Raw genomic sequence first — 14,739 nt, forward strand, 5'->3', positions numbered from 1 at the left:
TGAACTATCTGCAAAAAACATCAGCTGCTTTATTTTGGAATACACCTCAGCATTACAAATGAAAAAATATTATATTATATCATAACAATAAAATCAGTTACAATAAGTGCTACCTACAAATAACGTAGTGAATATCATGACGGCCGTGGATCTCTAATCCACTGCCAGTAATGTTCATCAAATAAATGGTTGGGAATGCTTTTAAAACACACTCCTTTTAAATGCTTCTTGGAAAGATATCCATTGTAGAATGCTTTGGCTGACATTTTTTTCTTTATTAAAATGCTGAAAAAGCCAGTCCATCCATCCTGAAAAAGACAACAAATAGTATTACAAAAAAAAAAAAATGGAAAGAATAATTATCATAAAGTCTGCAAAAAAAATTGATAAAAAAACTTGCAAACCTTATTCCTTTCAACAGAAAAATGCTAACAACAAATGAAAAACTGCACTTCACGAGATTATTTTCAGATCATTCCACCATTGGAACTGCTAGAACTTATACTACGTGCTTAGATGTGTGAAGATAGGTGCATGCTTCCTAATGACTACATGCTGAATGGCAGTGCCAGCGACCCTGGCTCAGGCTCACAATGGATTTTCGAACATTGGCTTATCGGAGTAGTTGCCATGGGTCTCCAGGTACTTGGCTCAGTTTTATTGAAGATAAAACAGTAAATCAGAGCTCTCCTGTTTCATAAATAAATATTTAAACTTCTTTAAAATGGGATGTTCAACCAACGCAGACCATAACATAAACTGTCGCATAAATCATCTAGCAAGCACTATTTGTTGTCTGAGAAGTAAATTTGGAGCTATCTACTTTGCTTTGCTTTCAGGCCTTCTGTGTCTGCAATAATACCTTGCTTAACCCTATCCGTACATAGAGTTTTTCTACCGTATCCATACGACGTGGGGAACTCTGTGCCACCACTTAACCCTATCCGTACATCGAGTTTTTCTACCGTATCCATACGACGTGGGGAACTCTGTGCCACCACTTAACCCTATCCGTACATCGGGTTTTACTACCGTATCCATACGACGTGGGGAACTCTGTGCCACCACTTAACCCTATCCGTACATCGAGTTTTACTACCGTAGCCATACGACGTGGGGAATCTGAGCCACCACTTAACCCTATCCGTACATCGAGTTTTACTACCGTAGCCATACGACGTGGGGAATCTGCGCCACCACTTAACCCTATCCGTACATCGATTTTTTCTACCGCATCCATACGACGTGGGGAATCTGCGCCACCACTTAACCGTATCCGTACATCGAGTTTTTCTACCGTATCCATACGACGTGGGGAATCTGCGCCACCACTTAACCCTATCCGTACATCGAGTTTTTCTACCGTATCCATACGACTTTGGGAATCTGCGCCACCACTTCCAAAGAGGAAATTTACTTGTTAATCCGATCCGTACGCTTTGCATAGCAGTCTGTCAAAATGATTTTGTGAGAAATACTGAAAGTTTTAAAGAGATCTCCGTACTACAAGTATTCTAAAATATGAAGAATACAACCACAGGGGTACAAAATGACCCCAGGGCGAACGGATAGGGTTAATAATAAGAATAAGAGGAAGTTCTGTTGTCTCTGTCATAAACGGCTCTAAACAACAAAGTCATTGTTTTATTAACAGTGCCCATAACAGAATAATACTACATATCATATATAGATCTATTTATCATCTATCAAGCATCAAGAAGAATTTTTATCTTTTAACAGAAAACCACTCTTTCATTGGTGTTCCTATTTTCACATCAGTGACAGCTGCTGACAAACTAAAATTGAGACATATGAATTATATAATTCAAAGTAGTTGTAGTAAAAATGACAAATTTGGACCAAACATAAGGGAATCTCAGCCATGAAGTCAGATACACTAGTCTCTTTATCATGCTGTCTACAAACAAGCTTCTAAAAAAAAACCCTAACTCAGTTGCAAAAGAGAAACACGACGAAACATTTTCATTCTTGTGAGAGAATGTAATTTCACTTCACAATACTCAATAAGTACAGTGGAAACCTGATATAACAGGGATGGTGGGAGTAGAGAAAATGTCCTGTTATATCCGATCCCTGTTAAATAAAAAATGCAAGGAAACTAAGCATTTGCGGACTAATCCAGCTGTACTTATTCATGGGTAGTTTCCTTTGCCACAGGCACCAAGGAACAGGGGTTTTGGCACCAACTTTCTCCTTGCCTCCTTAAACCACATCAGAAGAGCTTGGTCCACAGCATCTGCATCGGGTAGTCTCATCTTCTTTCGATTCAGAGCAAACGTTCTATTGGAGTATGTTGCCACTATCTTCACTCTATCCTTGATAATGGTGTGAATCAACCCTTGTGGAATGTCGAACTGGCGACAAATCTCTGCCAGTGGAGCTTGCTTTTAGTCAACAGCCTGGATTATATCGATTTTTTTGTCAATTGAAAGGCATTTTCTCTTGTGCTTGACATCGTTGGTGACACATTACGCGTGCGTGTTGCCAGGTTTCGGGCTAGATCGAGGTCTACAGCATACCGCAGCCCTCTCTCGCTTCACATGCTGTGTGTGCTTGCAGTGGCATGGCTTGTGTGGGCTTGGCGTTACTCTCTCTCTCTCTCTTACTTTTTACACATTGTTAACGAGCATTTGTCCCTGCTATAACCGGTTGGGCTCTGTTGAGGCCCTGTTATTGCCGATAACTTTTAAAAGAGACAAAGAGTAGGAAAAAACAGGGATTTTAAAAATCCCTGCTATAACCGGATCCCTGTTATTACCGGGCCTGTTATATATGGTTTCCACTGTAGTAGTACCAACCTTGCAGCGAACCCACAGGACGTTGTTCTTTTTATCATACACAGGAAGACCAGGGGGACTTGAGGAATCCAAGTCTACACCTGGACATAGAAAGAAATATAGTGGGTGGTTGGCGGGTGCTCTGGTGTGCTTTGCTCCTTGTTAGCTATCAAACAAGTTTACAGTTTACAGGTATCGTCTTTATCTCCCCTCCTTCGTTTTTGTGTTTGTTACTCTCTGGAACACCTCTGATCTTCAGCACTTATATGACCTAATTATGTTGCAAGTGCAGTAAAACGCATACTAAAAAGTTAAATAAAACATATATTTAGAAAAAAGTAGTTGTAAAGTGCTTAGAGCATGCTGGATGTGGGCTGTATTGCAATTTTTCTTCTTATAATTATTATTATCATTATTATATTGTTATAATAATAATAACAATAATATAATAATAATGATAATAATATAACAATAATAATGATGATAATAATAATAATAATCATAATTACAATAATAATAATAATAACAAAAAAAAAAAAAAATAATAATAATTATAAAAACCTCACACCAAAGAGTTGGGATATGATTCTATAAATAAAATGCACGCAGGGCAGCTGCTGTAAATTCTTTTTTACTTTCATATGAGGCTATAGGAATGCTTGTTGTATACATCAGCCATTCTTCTAAGGTGACCATTAATGGAGTGCCTCTTTTCCCCTATCAATGACAAACAAAATAAAAGGAAAATTTGCATAAAACCAATCTTTCAATTAAGAAATGAACAAGTTCTATTGGATATCAGCCAAAGCCCATTTTACGAAGTAGATGTTAAGAGGGGAGGGGGGGGGGGGGGGCACAGCTGAAGGCTATCTCGCTTATTGGTGGATCAAATGTAACCAAATTTCACACATGTAACAAGCATAGTAAGGAGTCTAAAAATCCGCAATCAAATTTGAGAAAAATTTCGTTTCCATGGATACGGTGGCCATATCGAATTTTGTTGACATGTCTTACATAATTAATACCGCATTTATTTTTCATGGAAATAAATTGTATGCATCTTGGCAAACAATAGACCTAAAAATCTGAGAGATAAATGTTTCCTAAAGTACTAGAACATTTTTAATGAATTTTTTCCTGAGGTAGTATTCGCGTTTGCAAAAAATCTGTGAACACTCCAAACACCACCAACAAAAAACTATTCCATATATCAAAAACTCATCACACAAATTTTTAATATTACAATATTTTCTTCATTCTGTGAAAATTTCAAGAAGATTGGATGAAAAATGGTGGAGTTTAATTATTAAAAAAAGTATTAAATAAAAAAACCATGTTTCGAGAAAACGGGCGATAAAGACAAATAAAAGATTAACTTTATGAGGAAATGGTGGAGACAAACATGCCCGGTATGGGAAGGAATGAGGCTTTAGGGTGTTCTTATGCGATGAAATAGTTGTAAGAGAGGCAGAAGAAGCTAAAAATGCCTACAACTTAAAATCCAAAGTGTTGAGCCGAATCGGAACTTTCGAGGTGTAGCCACCCCCTTGATTTTTTTAAAGTGCTGTATTTGTTATATTAATTTTTATTTCACTGTAAAGTGGGTTGTTTTTCTTCAAAGCTAAGTTATTAATAACATGCCAAATAGACAGTAGAAGTAGAAGGGTTCCAAATAAAATATTATGTGTGTGTGTGTGTGTCTGTGTGTGTGTGTGGTGGATTACCAAACCAATGTGCCAGCCCAGCATCTGGAGAATAAAGATTAAGCTCATCTTATCTTATCTTATCTTATCTTATTGAACCTTACATGGGTCCAAGCTGGGAGCAGCCATATCCAGCATCCTGACAGTGGTGCCCTCCCAGTCTGTTCTCAGTTCTGTCTGCATGGCAAAGTCCAACAAAGGGAACAGTCAGACTTTTTCCAAAACTTACAAGGAACATCTTTTCATACATTAAGTCATTAAGTGTTTTAAATCCTTAATTGGAAGTATTAAAAGGTTCAAGTTTACTAGGCTGACGAAAATGGGGAAACTTGCTTGCCCCTAGAAACACAAACTTTGTAAATGATCTTGCATGCATAATTTATCTACGTACACAATTCTTGTACGCCACATATATTTTTCTTACATCATTACAACATATTCTATTAGCTATCTCTCTCTCCCAGGGAACAAACAGTGCTGAAGTACATTACTAAGGTCATAACTGGTCGCTTTTAAGCACTAGTGGGCTATCCTGATAAATGCTGTTTTGAGAAAATTGAAGTTAAACATTTTTTTATCCTTATTCAGTCTCATTAAAAGACAAGGAACGGTTTTCTCTTTAACCAAACAAATATACACAACAAAGAAACCAAACTTCCCCTATAGGTAGGGCAATGCCCACTTTTGGTGCAGATCCAGATTTCTGGAAACCCCCTAAATCTGGGCTAGCCCGCCTGTCCATAAAAGCGATCAATTATCCTTATTCCATGTTATTTCCACTTGTGCTGGTTATTAAGTGTCTCAGAAGACTGATGAAAATGTGACACAGTTCATTTATAAAGTATAAAGGTCTGTACCTGACTCTCTGAAAAGATACCTGATCACCAACAGCAGTGAACTCTGCCACCAACATGAGTAGCCAGAAGGGCGTGTCCCACTGCAGTGTGCTCTTTGGGACAGTTACCTTTACAGTGGCTATATATAGGAGGAGTGAGCGCCAACAGCACATAAAATATGTAAATCGACCTGGTTCAGCACACGTACAGGTGATCACTGCCCCTCGTATAAACTTGTTTTTCCTTTAAGAGACAGTTTTGGGTCTCCAGAAATCTTTGTCTGCAGAATGCTTCTCAGTAAGAGAAAAAATATTTTTGTCAGACTAATGTTTGTTCCCATTCTGATACTTTCAGAGGTGAAATCACCTGACTAGAATTTCTTTTCAGAGCTAAAAAATATTTATGTTGCAAAGAGAGAAGAAATATATATATCTTACTGTTTCAAAGAGAGCACGGTATTGCCGGTCAAGTTCATCCACAGTCTGGTTTTCCCAGTCAATGAAACTCCTTTGCTGTGTGATCTTGTGTGCTGGGTAAAGTACATAAAAAATATTATGGAAACAATGAATAATTTTCAAAAGTTTGAGTAAAATACAGTCAAAATCTGACATTCCCAGGTTGATCATAGATTTCCCCCCAAAAACAACTTTTGTTCCTTCCAAAAGACTTTGGTACTGTAAACTTCAAAGAAAAATTAATAACCCACAACGTGATTGCCCTCATGGAAAACAAAGCACTGAACTGCTGAAAATATTCTCTCCATATTCCACATGATATCATCAGCAACATATTTTTAGGTCCAGGTCTCACTCAATCGTCTTACCATATGTGATGCCTTCACTGTCCTGACTTGCCTCTCCTATCACCGCCTCTGGTAACTCACGCAGCAACTCAATAATCTAAGGGGAAAAAAAAAAGAGTTCTTTTATTGCAGAAAAATCACCACATCTTCATCTTTGAAAATGAAAATACATTAGTTAAGTTTTAGTAGAGGTTCTACGGCGCTTGTAACTGCATAAGGTCATATGAGCACAAGAAGATTTGGGGTGTTACAAGAGAGCAACAATCATATCAACTACTTGTTTGACACTAACCCACTTGCTACCACAGACATCGTTATATATACAGACAGCCTTTCAACACTAGAGACACTTGAGAGTGGGACTGATGTGAACAAAGATATATTGCATTTGATTTGGAGTCTACATAACTTGATAAGTGGGCACCACGTCAGAGTAGTCCTACAATGGATTCCTGCCCACACTGGGATACCAGGAAATGAAAGAGCTGATGCTCTGGCAAAGAAAGGAGCTAGTCTCCCTCAGCCTGAAATTCCTACGAATTACACCACCTGCTGCCAAATGATCAAGTCAAATCTCAAGGAAGAGTGGATGAATGATTGGGCCACAGGTAAGACAGGAAGGAGGATGTATGGCCACATGAATAAACCACTGGTCAAAGATCCAATCAATGAGTTGAGGAGGGGAGATCAATCCATAATCTTCCAACTTAGAACACAACATGTACCCCTCAACCAACATCTCAACCGAATTGGAGTAAAGCAGTCTGCTGCCTGCCCACTATGTGACTACCCCTCAGAGACAGTGGAACATCATCTGTTTTTCTGTAGAAAACTAACTGATTTAAGGGGTTGTTTTCTTCCCAAGCTACCCCACACATCTAATTGCCTCTACTCCTCAAGACAACAGTTAGAACAAACATGCAACTATTACCGAATGGCATCATGCAGAAGAGTTAATGCTCAGATGCTACTGGATCGCTAACAACAACAACAACAGCAACAAACATAAAAAAGAAGAAGGGGGGAATAAGGACAATAGATGTTAGTTTACTGAAAATACTGCATCATTAGGATATGATATGGTAAAGGTAGGCAATGCCCGGATGGCTTTCTTTGTTATTGTTATAGTAAGAGTTTTACAGTACTTGCAACACAATGAGGTCGTATAAATGCTGAAGATTAGATGTGATACAAGAGAGTAACCACCAGTAAAAAGGAGAGAACAGATAAGGACCACAGATGTTTGATAAGAAAGAGAGAGCAAACCACACCAGAGCACCCTCCACCCACTTTGGGTTTCAGGTTTTTGTGTGTTTTGGAAGAGATTTGGGGTGAGGTGGGTGGAGATAATTATACACCATGTAATACAATTCTTTTTGCTTGAGAAGGTAACTGAAAATAGACTTTAATATATATATAGCTATTTATTCGTAAAAGTTCACAGAATGAATTAAGAAGCAAAAAGCATATTTTCCTGACCTGGCTCTATTGACAATGTTGCTGTCACCCCATAACAGTAACAGAATCTTGAAATGTGTCTGGCACTTTAGACAAGCATCTCCATTTTGACTTGTAAAAAACCCCCAACTCAAATGTCATTGCTCATGTATTCTGAATAAAATTCCAAGAAAGGGGCAAGAACTTACCATCTTTCCTCCCTCAAAAGCAAGAGTATCTCTCAGAGTGCTAAACGTAGGTCTTGAAGGGAGGGCAATTTGTCTTTGCTGTAACAATGGGCCAATATCGAAACTGGAGAAATAATACCATTTGTTCCACTATAAAAATGCCAAAGAAAAAGAAACATTCATTTTAATAAAATATTGTCACTTTCTTTCATCAAAGCATTTATCATAAAATTCCACAAAATAGAGCATGAACAACATCACAATAGACAGATACATATAAAGAAAGATCAAAGATAAAAAATCGTTACGTTAATAAAGATCATAAGGGTAATAACAATAATAATAATAATAATAATAAAAATAATTGCAGTTATACAGCGCACATCCATACTTTATGGTATGCTTTGTGTGCTCTACAATTATCATTACCCAAGCAGATCTTAGAACTCTCAGAAACATTTTTGGCTTCCCAGGAAGCTTACTGCGTCACAGCTCGCCCCTCCAATTCTGACTTGTGTGTGTATGTGTGTGGGTGTGTGCGTGTGTGTGCGGGGGGGGGGGGGGGGGGGGTGGGATGCGGGCGGCGCTACACGCGAGACGCATCAGTCTTAAATGTCACCTCCTGGTGTACAGTACCGTACGGGCGGTTCTCGACACCCAGTGCCTGGAAAGTACCGGCACTGGGTTTCGTCGGTACCGCCTGCACTAGCTTACACACACACTACGACACACACACGACATACAGAAATACAATGCTTTGACTTCTTGTTGTTAGGGACGGAGCTACTGGAGAACCCTTGAGACCCCAAATAAAGAAGTCAGAATGATTGCAACTTTTGTGAAAGGGGACATGGCTTCACATCTGACCTTCCTATTTGTAATTGTACAATTTAGGAGGAAAAAGAATACTGCCACACTACCAAACATCTGAAAAAAAAAACACCTCCGGAAAAAAAAAACACCTCCGAAAAAAAAATCATCATCTGCATTGGACTTCCCTCACAAATAAAGAAAAACAGAACTCACTGCCTTGGTTTGATGGACATTATACTGACTCCTGTGTTACTGTCTCCATTCAGCACCGTGTGGTGTAGAGGGGCAGCACCTCTCCACCGAGGCAGCAAGCTTGGATGGACATTCAAGATCCCGCTGAATAGTAAATGCCATAAGATTGAAAAAGCATGCATTTAGTGTAGGAAATGCAAGAACGTTATAGGAAAAAGTTCTGAATTGAAAAGTTTACCACCAAATTTGTGTTTTGTTTACACTGAACTCTTCCTTTCAACAGGTCCTTTCATTTGAGAGGGTCTCTTTTGTTAAGATCTGTCTATAAAGTTTCAAGAAAAGAAGAGGAAAATGCACAATCCTTTGAAAACCTCAGCTCATGACATTTTTCAGGTAAGTGTATCAGCCATTGCATCATGCTGACCATTAAGTTATTCAACTCAGTTTTGACTAACATATAGAGTCAATATGACTGTAAATGATTAAAAAAGTGTTATAAAACCCAGAATGGCACCCAAAAATCCCCAAACTGGATGAAATGCAGGCAGAGATACTTGACTTATTAAAACAGACTCCTTCCCGTGGACATAGAATTCCTGTCTTTTGCATGCAACAGTGAAAAGGCTAACCATTGTGCCACAGACACCGTTAGTAGTTTTGAGTCTGAGGCTGGTATCTGAAGTGTTCATAAGCTACTCAATATTATAAAGGATTTCATTGTTGTGCTTAGTATTTATTAATCATTTGTTTGGCTCCATGTCCTCAAGATGGTAATATCTCTTTCTCCAAATCAAAAGAGGAAAATCCAAGCTGAACGTCAAAATTCAAGCATTCAAAGGCATACTGTACACTTTTGTACTAGTGAGAGGAAGCATGCAAGAGAGTAATTATGAGTGATAAGCCCCTTGCAAAAATGAAGGTCACTGATGAAAAAACTCTCAGAAGAGAGAAAAGTTTAAAAAGTTACTCTCCAAGGACTTATGCTCTTCACATCATAGTCTCGTTTATCATTATTTATTGAGCAACATTGTACCCATTCTAAGATATATAAGAAAACTGCAAGGCTTACTAAGGAAAAGCATCAACCAGTTTCTTTGGTATGAGGTGTCCAAATGAGGCCAGGACAGCAACATCATACTGTTTGTCAAGACCCCTTATAGGCCACTGGTACTGTGTCAGTCCACACATTTCTGCATAGCGATTTACGGGGCTCTGCAATTTAGAACACGACAGAACTTGTTATGACTTCCTGACTTCAAAGTTGAGTGGTTTAGTTAAAAACAGCAAGGAAAGTTTGAGCTGGATCCTTCACCTAAGATAACACAAGTACAAGTTTCATGTAAAATATGAGTCTCTGCTAAGTAACAGATGTAACAAAAAAAATGAGCTCATGAGAGAAGTAAATTTTGTAAGTCAGAAAATGAGCAAACTCCTTACGTTATTCTACAACATTACATACCATTCAAATGATGGGTGAATCAACAACTTGATATGAAGTGACTGAACTAAGATTTAAGGTTTGTCTTTACAACGTTACACGCTCTTATAAAAACTCAGAACAGGGGTGTACATTCCAAGTCAGAGAACAATGAAACATTCACGAATGAATACAGACACTTTGTCTAACACAAAACCTAATAAAACAAAATTGCATGTGTTATTAATGACTAAACATATGTTTCACAAGGCCGTGTTGTATCTGATCTGATCAGTAAGAAGGAAGTCTCTTTCCCTTTCTCGTTCTTTTCTTTGGCACTCGGCTTAACATGAAAGCTACTTAACACAAGGAAATTATCTAGTCTCATGAAGTTAGTAGTATCTGGGTTTTACTGTCTATGTGTAGTGTACCGGTTTTTTCAGTCTTGGATGGGCAATATCCAGAGTGTCAACCAGACGTCCACTGGATGGCATCATCCTGTAAAATGGAATAAAAAAATAAAAGTTAGAAAAATAAACCATTGGCAAAGCCAACATTTCAACCTTAGTTTTACTTTTCTCTTCCTCTCGTATCTTTAGACGTCGAGGGGAGGTGTAAATTTTGGTACAGGCCTAAATGGGAGTCTTCTGTGATAAACTTTAAAAATTGAAGATGAAAGATATAAACAGTAAAGAAAATGAGTTCTTTGTGACAATGTCAAAAGCAATATCATCATAGCATATATATATATATATATATATATATATATATATATATATAAAGTCTTTTAATATTGCTAAAATTCTGCTAATGAAATCAAATTTACAGGCAGGTGCTTATAATGATAAAGTATGGGCCAAAGGCGTAAAATCTAAAACGTAATATTCCAATCCATTAAACATATTTTCCCACCATTTCAGTTAATTAAAAGTACCTAGAATTCAGTAAGGGAGTACAGTGAGAAAGAATCACACAACTTGACTCTTTGTTGAAATCATGCAACGACTTTCCAGTTGTAAGCATGTAACTGCATTCTACAAATGTAACAACTGTAGAAATAAAATGAAGGAGAGACACTGTCTGTCAAAATGAACAAACAAGTGATCTCATCTTACGATGCACCTCTAAACAACCTTACATTTTATTCTTACAATATCCAAAAAGGATTCTCTACTTACATATTTTCATTGAGAGATTGCAATGTTTTCAGGGAAAAATCATCAGTGCCAAAGAAAAAAACCCTCCAAGGTGGTTTGGACCGGGCCTTCTGCAAGCCCATGAGTTTCATTCTGAAATTTAAAAAAATATTAGTCACAATACTATTTTACTGATCAAACACAATAAACTTTCAAAGTTGTCTGCATTGGTGTAATATTGTATATTTGCTATTCTTTTCACGTATATTTATGTCCATATGTATTTATGTGTGTATGTTTGCTGTTGTATGTCAAATTTTGATAATAAAGTCACACCTTGTCCACAGTGTTGGAGTCACTACAGTCAGAACATGTCTATCTCTGCTCTCCCCCCCTCTTAAGGATCCATCCCAGAGTCTGTCTGCTTATAGTCCCCATCATAATCTGGTTGGAGATCCGTCGGACGGGTCCGCACAGATGGCTGTGTTTCCCTTCTCCTCTTTGGATCCCCCTCTCTTTCAATCTACCTAGGGTGTGGGAACAGCTATTTTTAGAATACTTCCTCAGTATTTTGCAAACCCACAATGAAGGATCTAATGAATAAACAAGGTTCTCGCAGGAGCTACGGTGTTCGTGCTCCTTGCTTGAGCTCCTCCTCAGGATCAATAAAGTGTTCATTATTATTATCATTATTATTATTATCAAATGAAAAGCTAATAAATGATAAGTTACCAGCCTGGTAAATACCTCTTTTTTGAACAAAAATGTTCACTTGAAAAAAAAAAGGTTTAAAGGCCAATTGGTAGTCTTGAGGTCTACCATCTTCAGCTCTGGGCTGTTGCAAATTGAAGCATTAACAAACATTCTTTGTTATAAAAGGCTGACAAAAGAAACCATTTGCAAATTCATGTTATATAAATCTTGAAATCACTGTACCCCAAAATTAATATCCTACTCAGAAATAACTATTTTTGATGATCATCATAGTCTAAAGAAGTCAGGCAAAGTCAAATTGTTATGTGAAGTATTTGAAGTCCTAACAGAAATACCAACTGATAAAATCTGGGTAGTTTTACTTGAAGCAAAACATAAGATGTGGGAGATGAACCGAGGTATTAGAAATTACCCTAGTCTCCGCGACTAGAACCCTAGTGCTTGGGAGTGGAGCAAGGAAAAGGTGGGGCCTTTAGCTAACCGGATCTTTATTCTCAGCCAAATTCAGGGGGAAGAATCAACTGTGACTCATGGACAGGCTCGCAATTGATAATAATGTGATTATCCATCATCATTCTTCCATCTGAACAATCTTGTTATAAGTATTCATAAGATCTAAGAGCATGCATCAGAATAACATTGAGTATGTATCTCTAGCTTAAGATTATTATTTTTTATTGCTGCTCATTTATATTATATAAATTTATGTAAGCCTGCGTGTGAATGCATGTTTGTGTGTGAGTGTGTGTGTGTGCGTGTGTGTGTGTGTGTGTGTGTGTGTGTGTGTGTGTGTGTGTGTGTGTGTGTGTGTGTGTGTGCATATGGTTAAACATCAAACCAATGTGCCAGGATCTAGACAATAAAGGCGTATCTTATCTTATTTTATGATCTCTCTTAACTGTGAAAAGAATTGACATGATCCCTTGTATTATTATTAAGCATGAAAAGGTCTTTTCAGACTGAGCAAGTTTTGTTGATGTGAGATAACTTATGGCGAGCAAAGAGTGGTTCTAAAGTTTAATGACCAGTCACAATGGCTTCTTCCTCATTTGATAAAGCACGCCATTTTCATCATTCAATTGGGCACCTCAAAATCTAGATCAATCAATTACTCTCCTTTGCCTAAAATTTATAGCTTTCCATCTCTGAATGATTTCTTCCCTCTTGCCGTTACATATCATTGTATTCAGCAGAAGAGAACAAGCAAGCTATGCGACCATATCGGTGAACTGAACTCTGGCTATGGAGGATATTTAACCTGGCCTGGGTGACAAAAACAACACCCGGTGACTGGTAACGAGCTGTCATTGTACTTACTTGGAAAAAGAAAGGTAACAAAAGAGACTGTGGAACCTACAGAGGAATATCCCTTCTCAGCCATGAGGGCAAAATGTTTGCCAAGATACTGGAAATGAGAATGAGACCAATTGTAGAGACTCAACTCAGTGAATCCCAATTTGGCTTCAGAAAAGGCAGGGGCTGTTTAGTTTTAGTTAATTGTTTTACGGCACTGGCAACACAATTTAAGGCAAGGTCATATTAGTACTGAAGATTAGAGGTGTTATAAGCGAGTAACAAACACAAAAAAAGAAAAAAGGGATATAAAGACGACAGATGTTTGATTGGAAAGAAGTAAGCAAACCACACCAGAGCACCCGCCAACCACCCACTCAGCAGGGGCTGTACTGACGCTATTTTTGCATTAAAGACAGTTGTGTGAAATTGCCATTGCACATGACAAAGACCTCAATATCATCTTCGTGGAAGGCGTTTGAGCGGGTAGATAGATGTCAACTTTGGGAAGTCTTTGAGTTATAGAGGAATATGGTCACGGTGTAAGAGGACAATTGCTGGAGAACATAGGAATGGCACTTTACAAAAACAGTCTGGGTGCCGTAAGATCAACAGAGAAGGGCTATTAGACTGGTTCCCCATCAGGTGTGGGGTGAGACAAGGGTGTGTTCTCTCTCAGCTTCTCTTCATTTCATCACTTAGGCCTACATTCCTACATGGATAAGATCACGAAAGCAGAAAAAATGACATCATTGAACTGAATGAGCTTCTATAAATTGCTGATGACCAGAGTATATTAAATACAGATGAAGAGGAATTACAAAAACACACAACAAAACTAAAAGAGGAATGTAAAAACTGAACATGAAAATCTTCATCTCAAAAACAGAAGGAAGGTCAGCAAAAACCCAGGCCAGGGAAACATCTAGAGTCTAGAGTCGAGATCTTCAGCTCATCATACAAACAAGAAAACAACAACAGCAGAAAAAACAGACAAATAAACATCCACTCTTTCCTTAACTCGCTTGAGGCTTGCGAGGAAAAAAGAAAAAAAAGATTATTCAGTAGATCTGTCAGATCAAAATCAAGATTCATCGTGACAAATATGATGTGAATGTGAGTCAACGTTTAACACACACCTTGTTGTCTAATTTCTAGATTGCGCAGAGATAAGCAAGGCCAAGGGATTGCTGACTCTTTTTACGGCTTCCCTTTCTAATGGTTGTAGGTAGAGATCTAATGGGGAATACTTCTTTTATTTAAACGTTATTTAGCCAAATATTATTTGACGCGAGACTTTGCCTATGTCAGTCTCACACGCACAGGCGAGTGTTACTGTTGTTTTGGATTCAACAATAGCTCATTTATCGAGATTTTATTTCCTCATTATCATTTACTTTGTACCCTAAA

At 38.0% G+C, this 14,739-nt stretch overlaps 1 protein-coding gene across 1 annotated transcript; it reads right to left on the reverse strand.

Moving 5' to 3' along the window:
• Positions 1–14,715, reverse strand: LOC101850588 (methionyl-tRNA formyltransferase, mitochondrial). The gene is made up of 11 exons (XM_005105242.3): positions 14,469–14,715; positions 11,365–11,475; positions 10,618–10,684; positions 9,839–9,981; positions 8,791–8,913; positions 7,786–7,888; positions 6,161–6,236; positions 5,775–5,866; positions 4,606–4,678; positions 2,820–2,899; positions 1–308 (listed from the first exon to the last, which is right to left on the reverse strand). The coding sequence occupies exons 2-11, from the start codon at positions 11,472–11,474 to the stop codon at positions 135–137; spliced, it is 1,041 nt and encodes a 346-aa protein (XP_005105299.2). The 5' UTR covers position 11,475; positions 14,469–14,715; the 3' UTR covers positions 1–134.
• Positions 14,716–14,739: the final 24 nt, after the last annotated feature.

Source organism: Aplysia californica, unplaced genomic scaffold (genome assembly GCF_000002075.1).
Source record: "Aplysia californica isolate F4 #8 unplaced genomic scaffold, AplCal3.0 scaffold00460, whole genome shotgun sequence".
In the NCBI taxonomy this organism is placed as follows: domain Eukaryota; kingdom Metazoa; phylum Mollusca; class Gastropoda; order Aplysiida; family Aplysiidae; genus Aplysia; species Aplysia californica.

Excerpts from the sequence above, each read along its gene's own strand:
- LOC101850588 (XM_005105242.3), bottom strand. The coding sequence starts at position 11,474 with ATGAAACTCATGGGCTTGCAGAAGGCCCGGTCCAAACCACCTTGGAGG. Across the intron at positions 4,679-5,774 it reads ACCGTGCTCTCTTTGAAACA|ACAGAACTGAGAACAGACTG; the intron begins GTAAGATATATA and ends TTTGCCATGCAG. Across the intron at positions 2,900-4,605 it reads TGCTCCCAGCTTGGACCCAT|GTGTAGACTTGGATTCCTCA; the intron begins GTAAGGTTCAAT and ends TTCTATGTCCAG.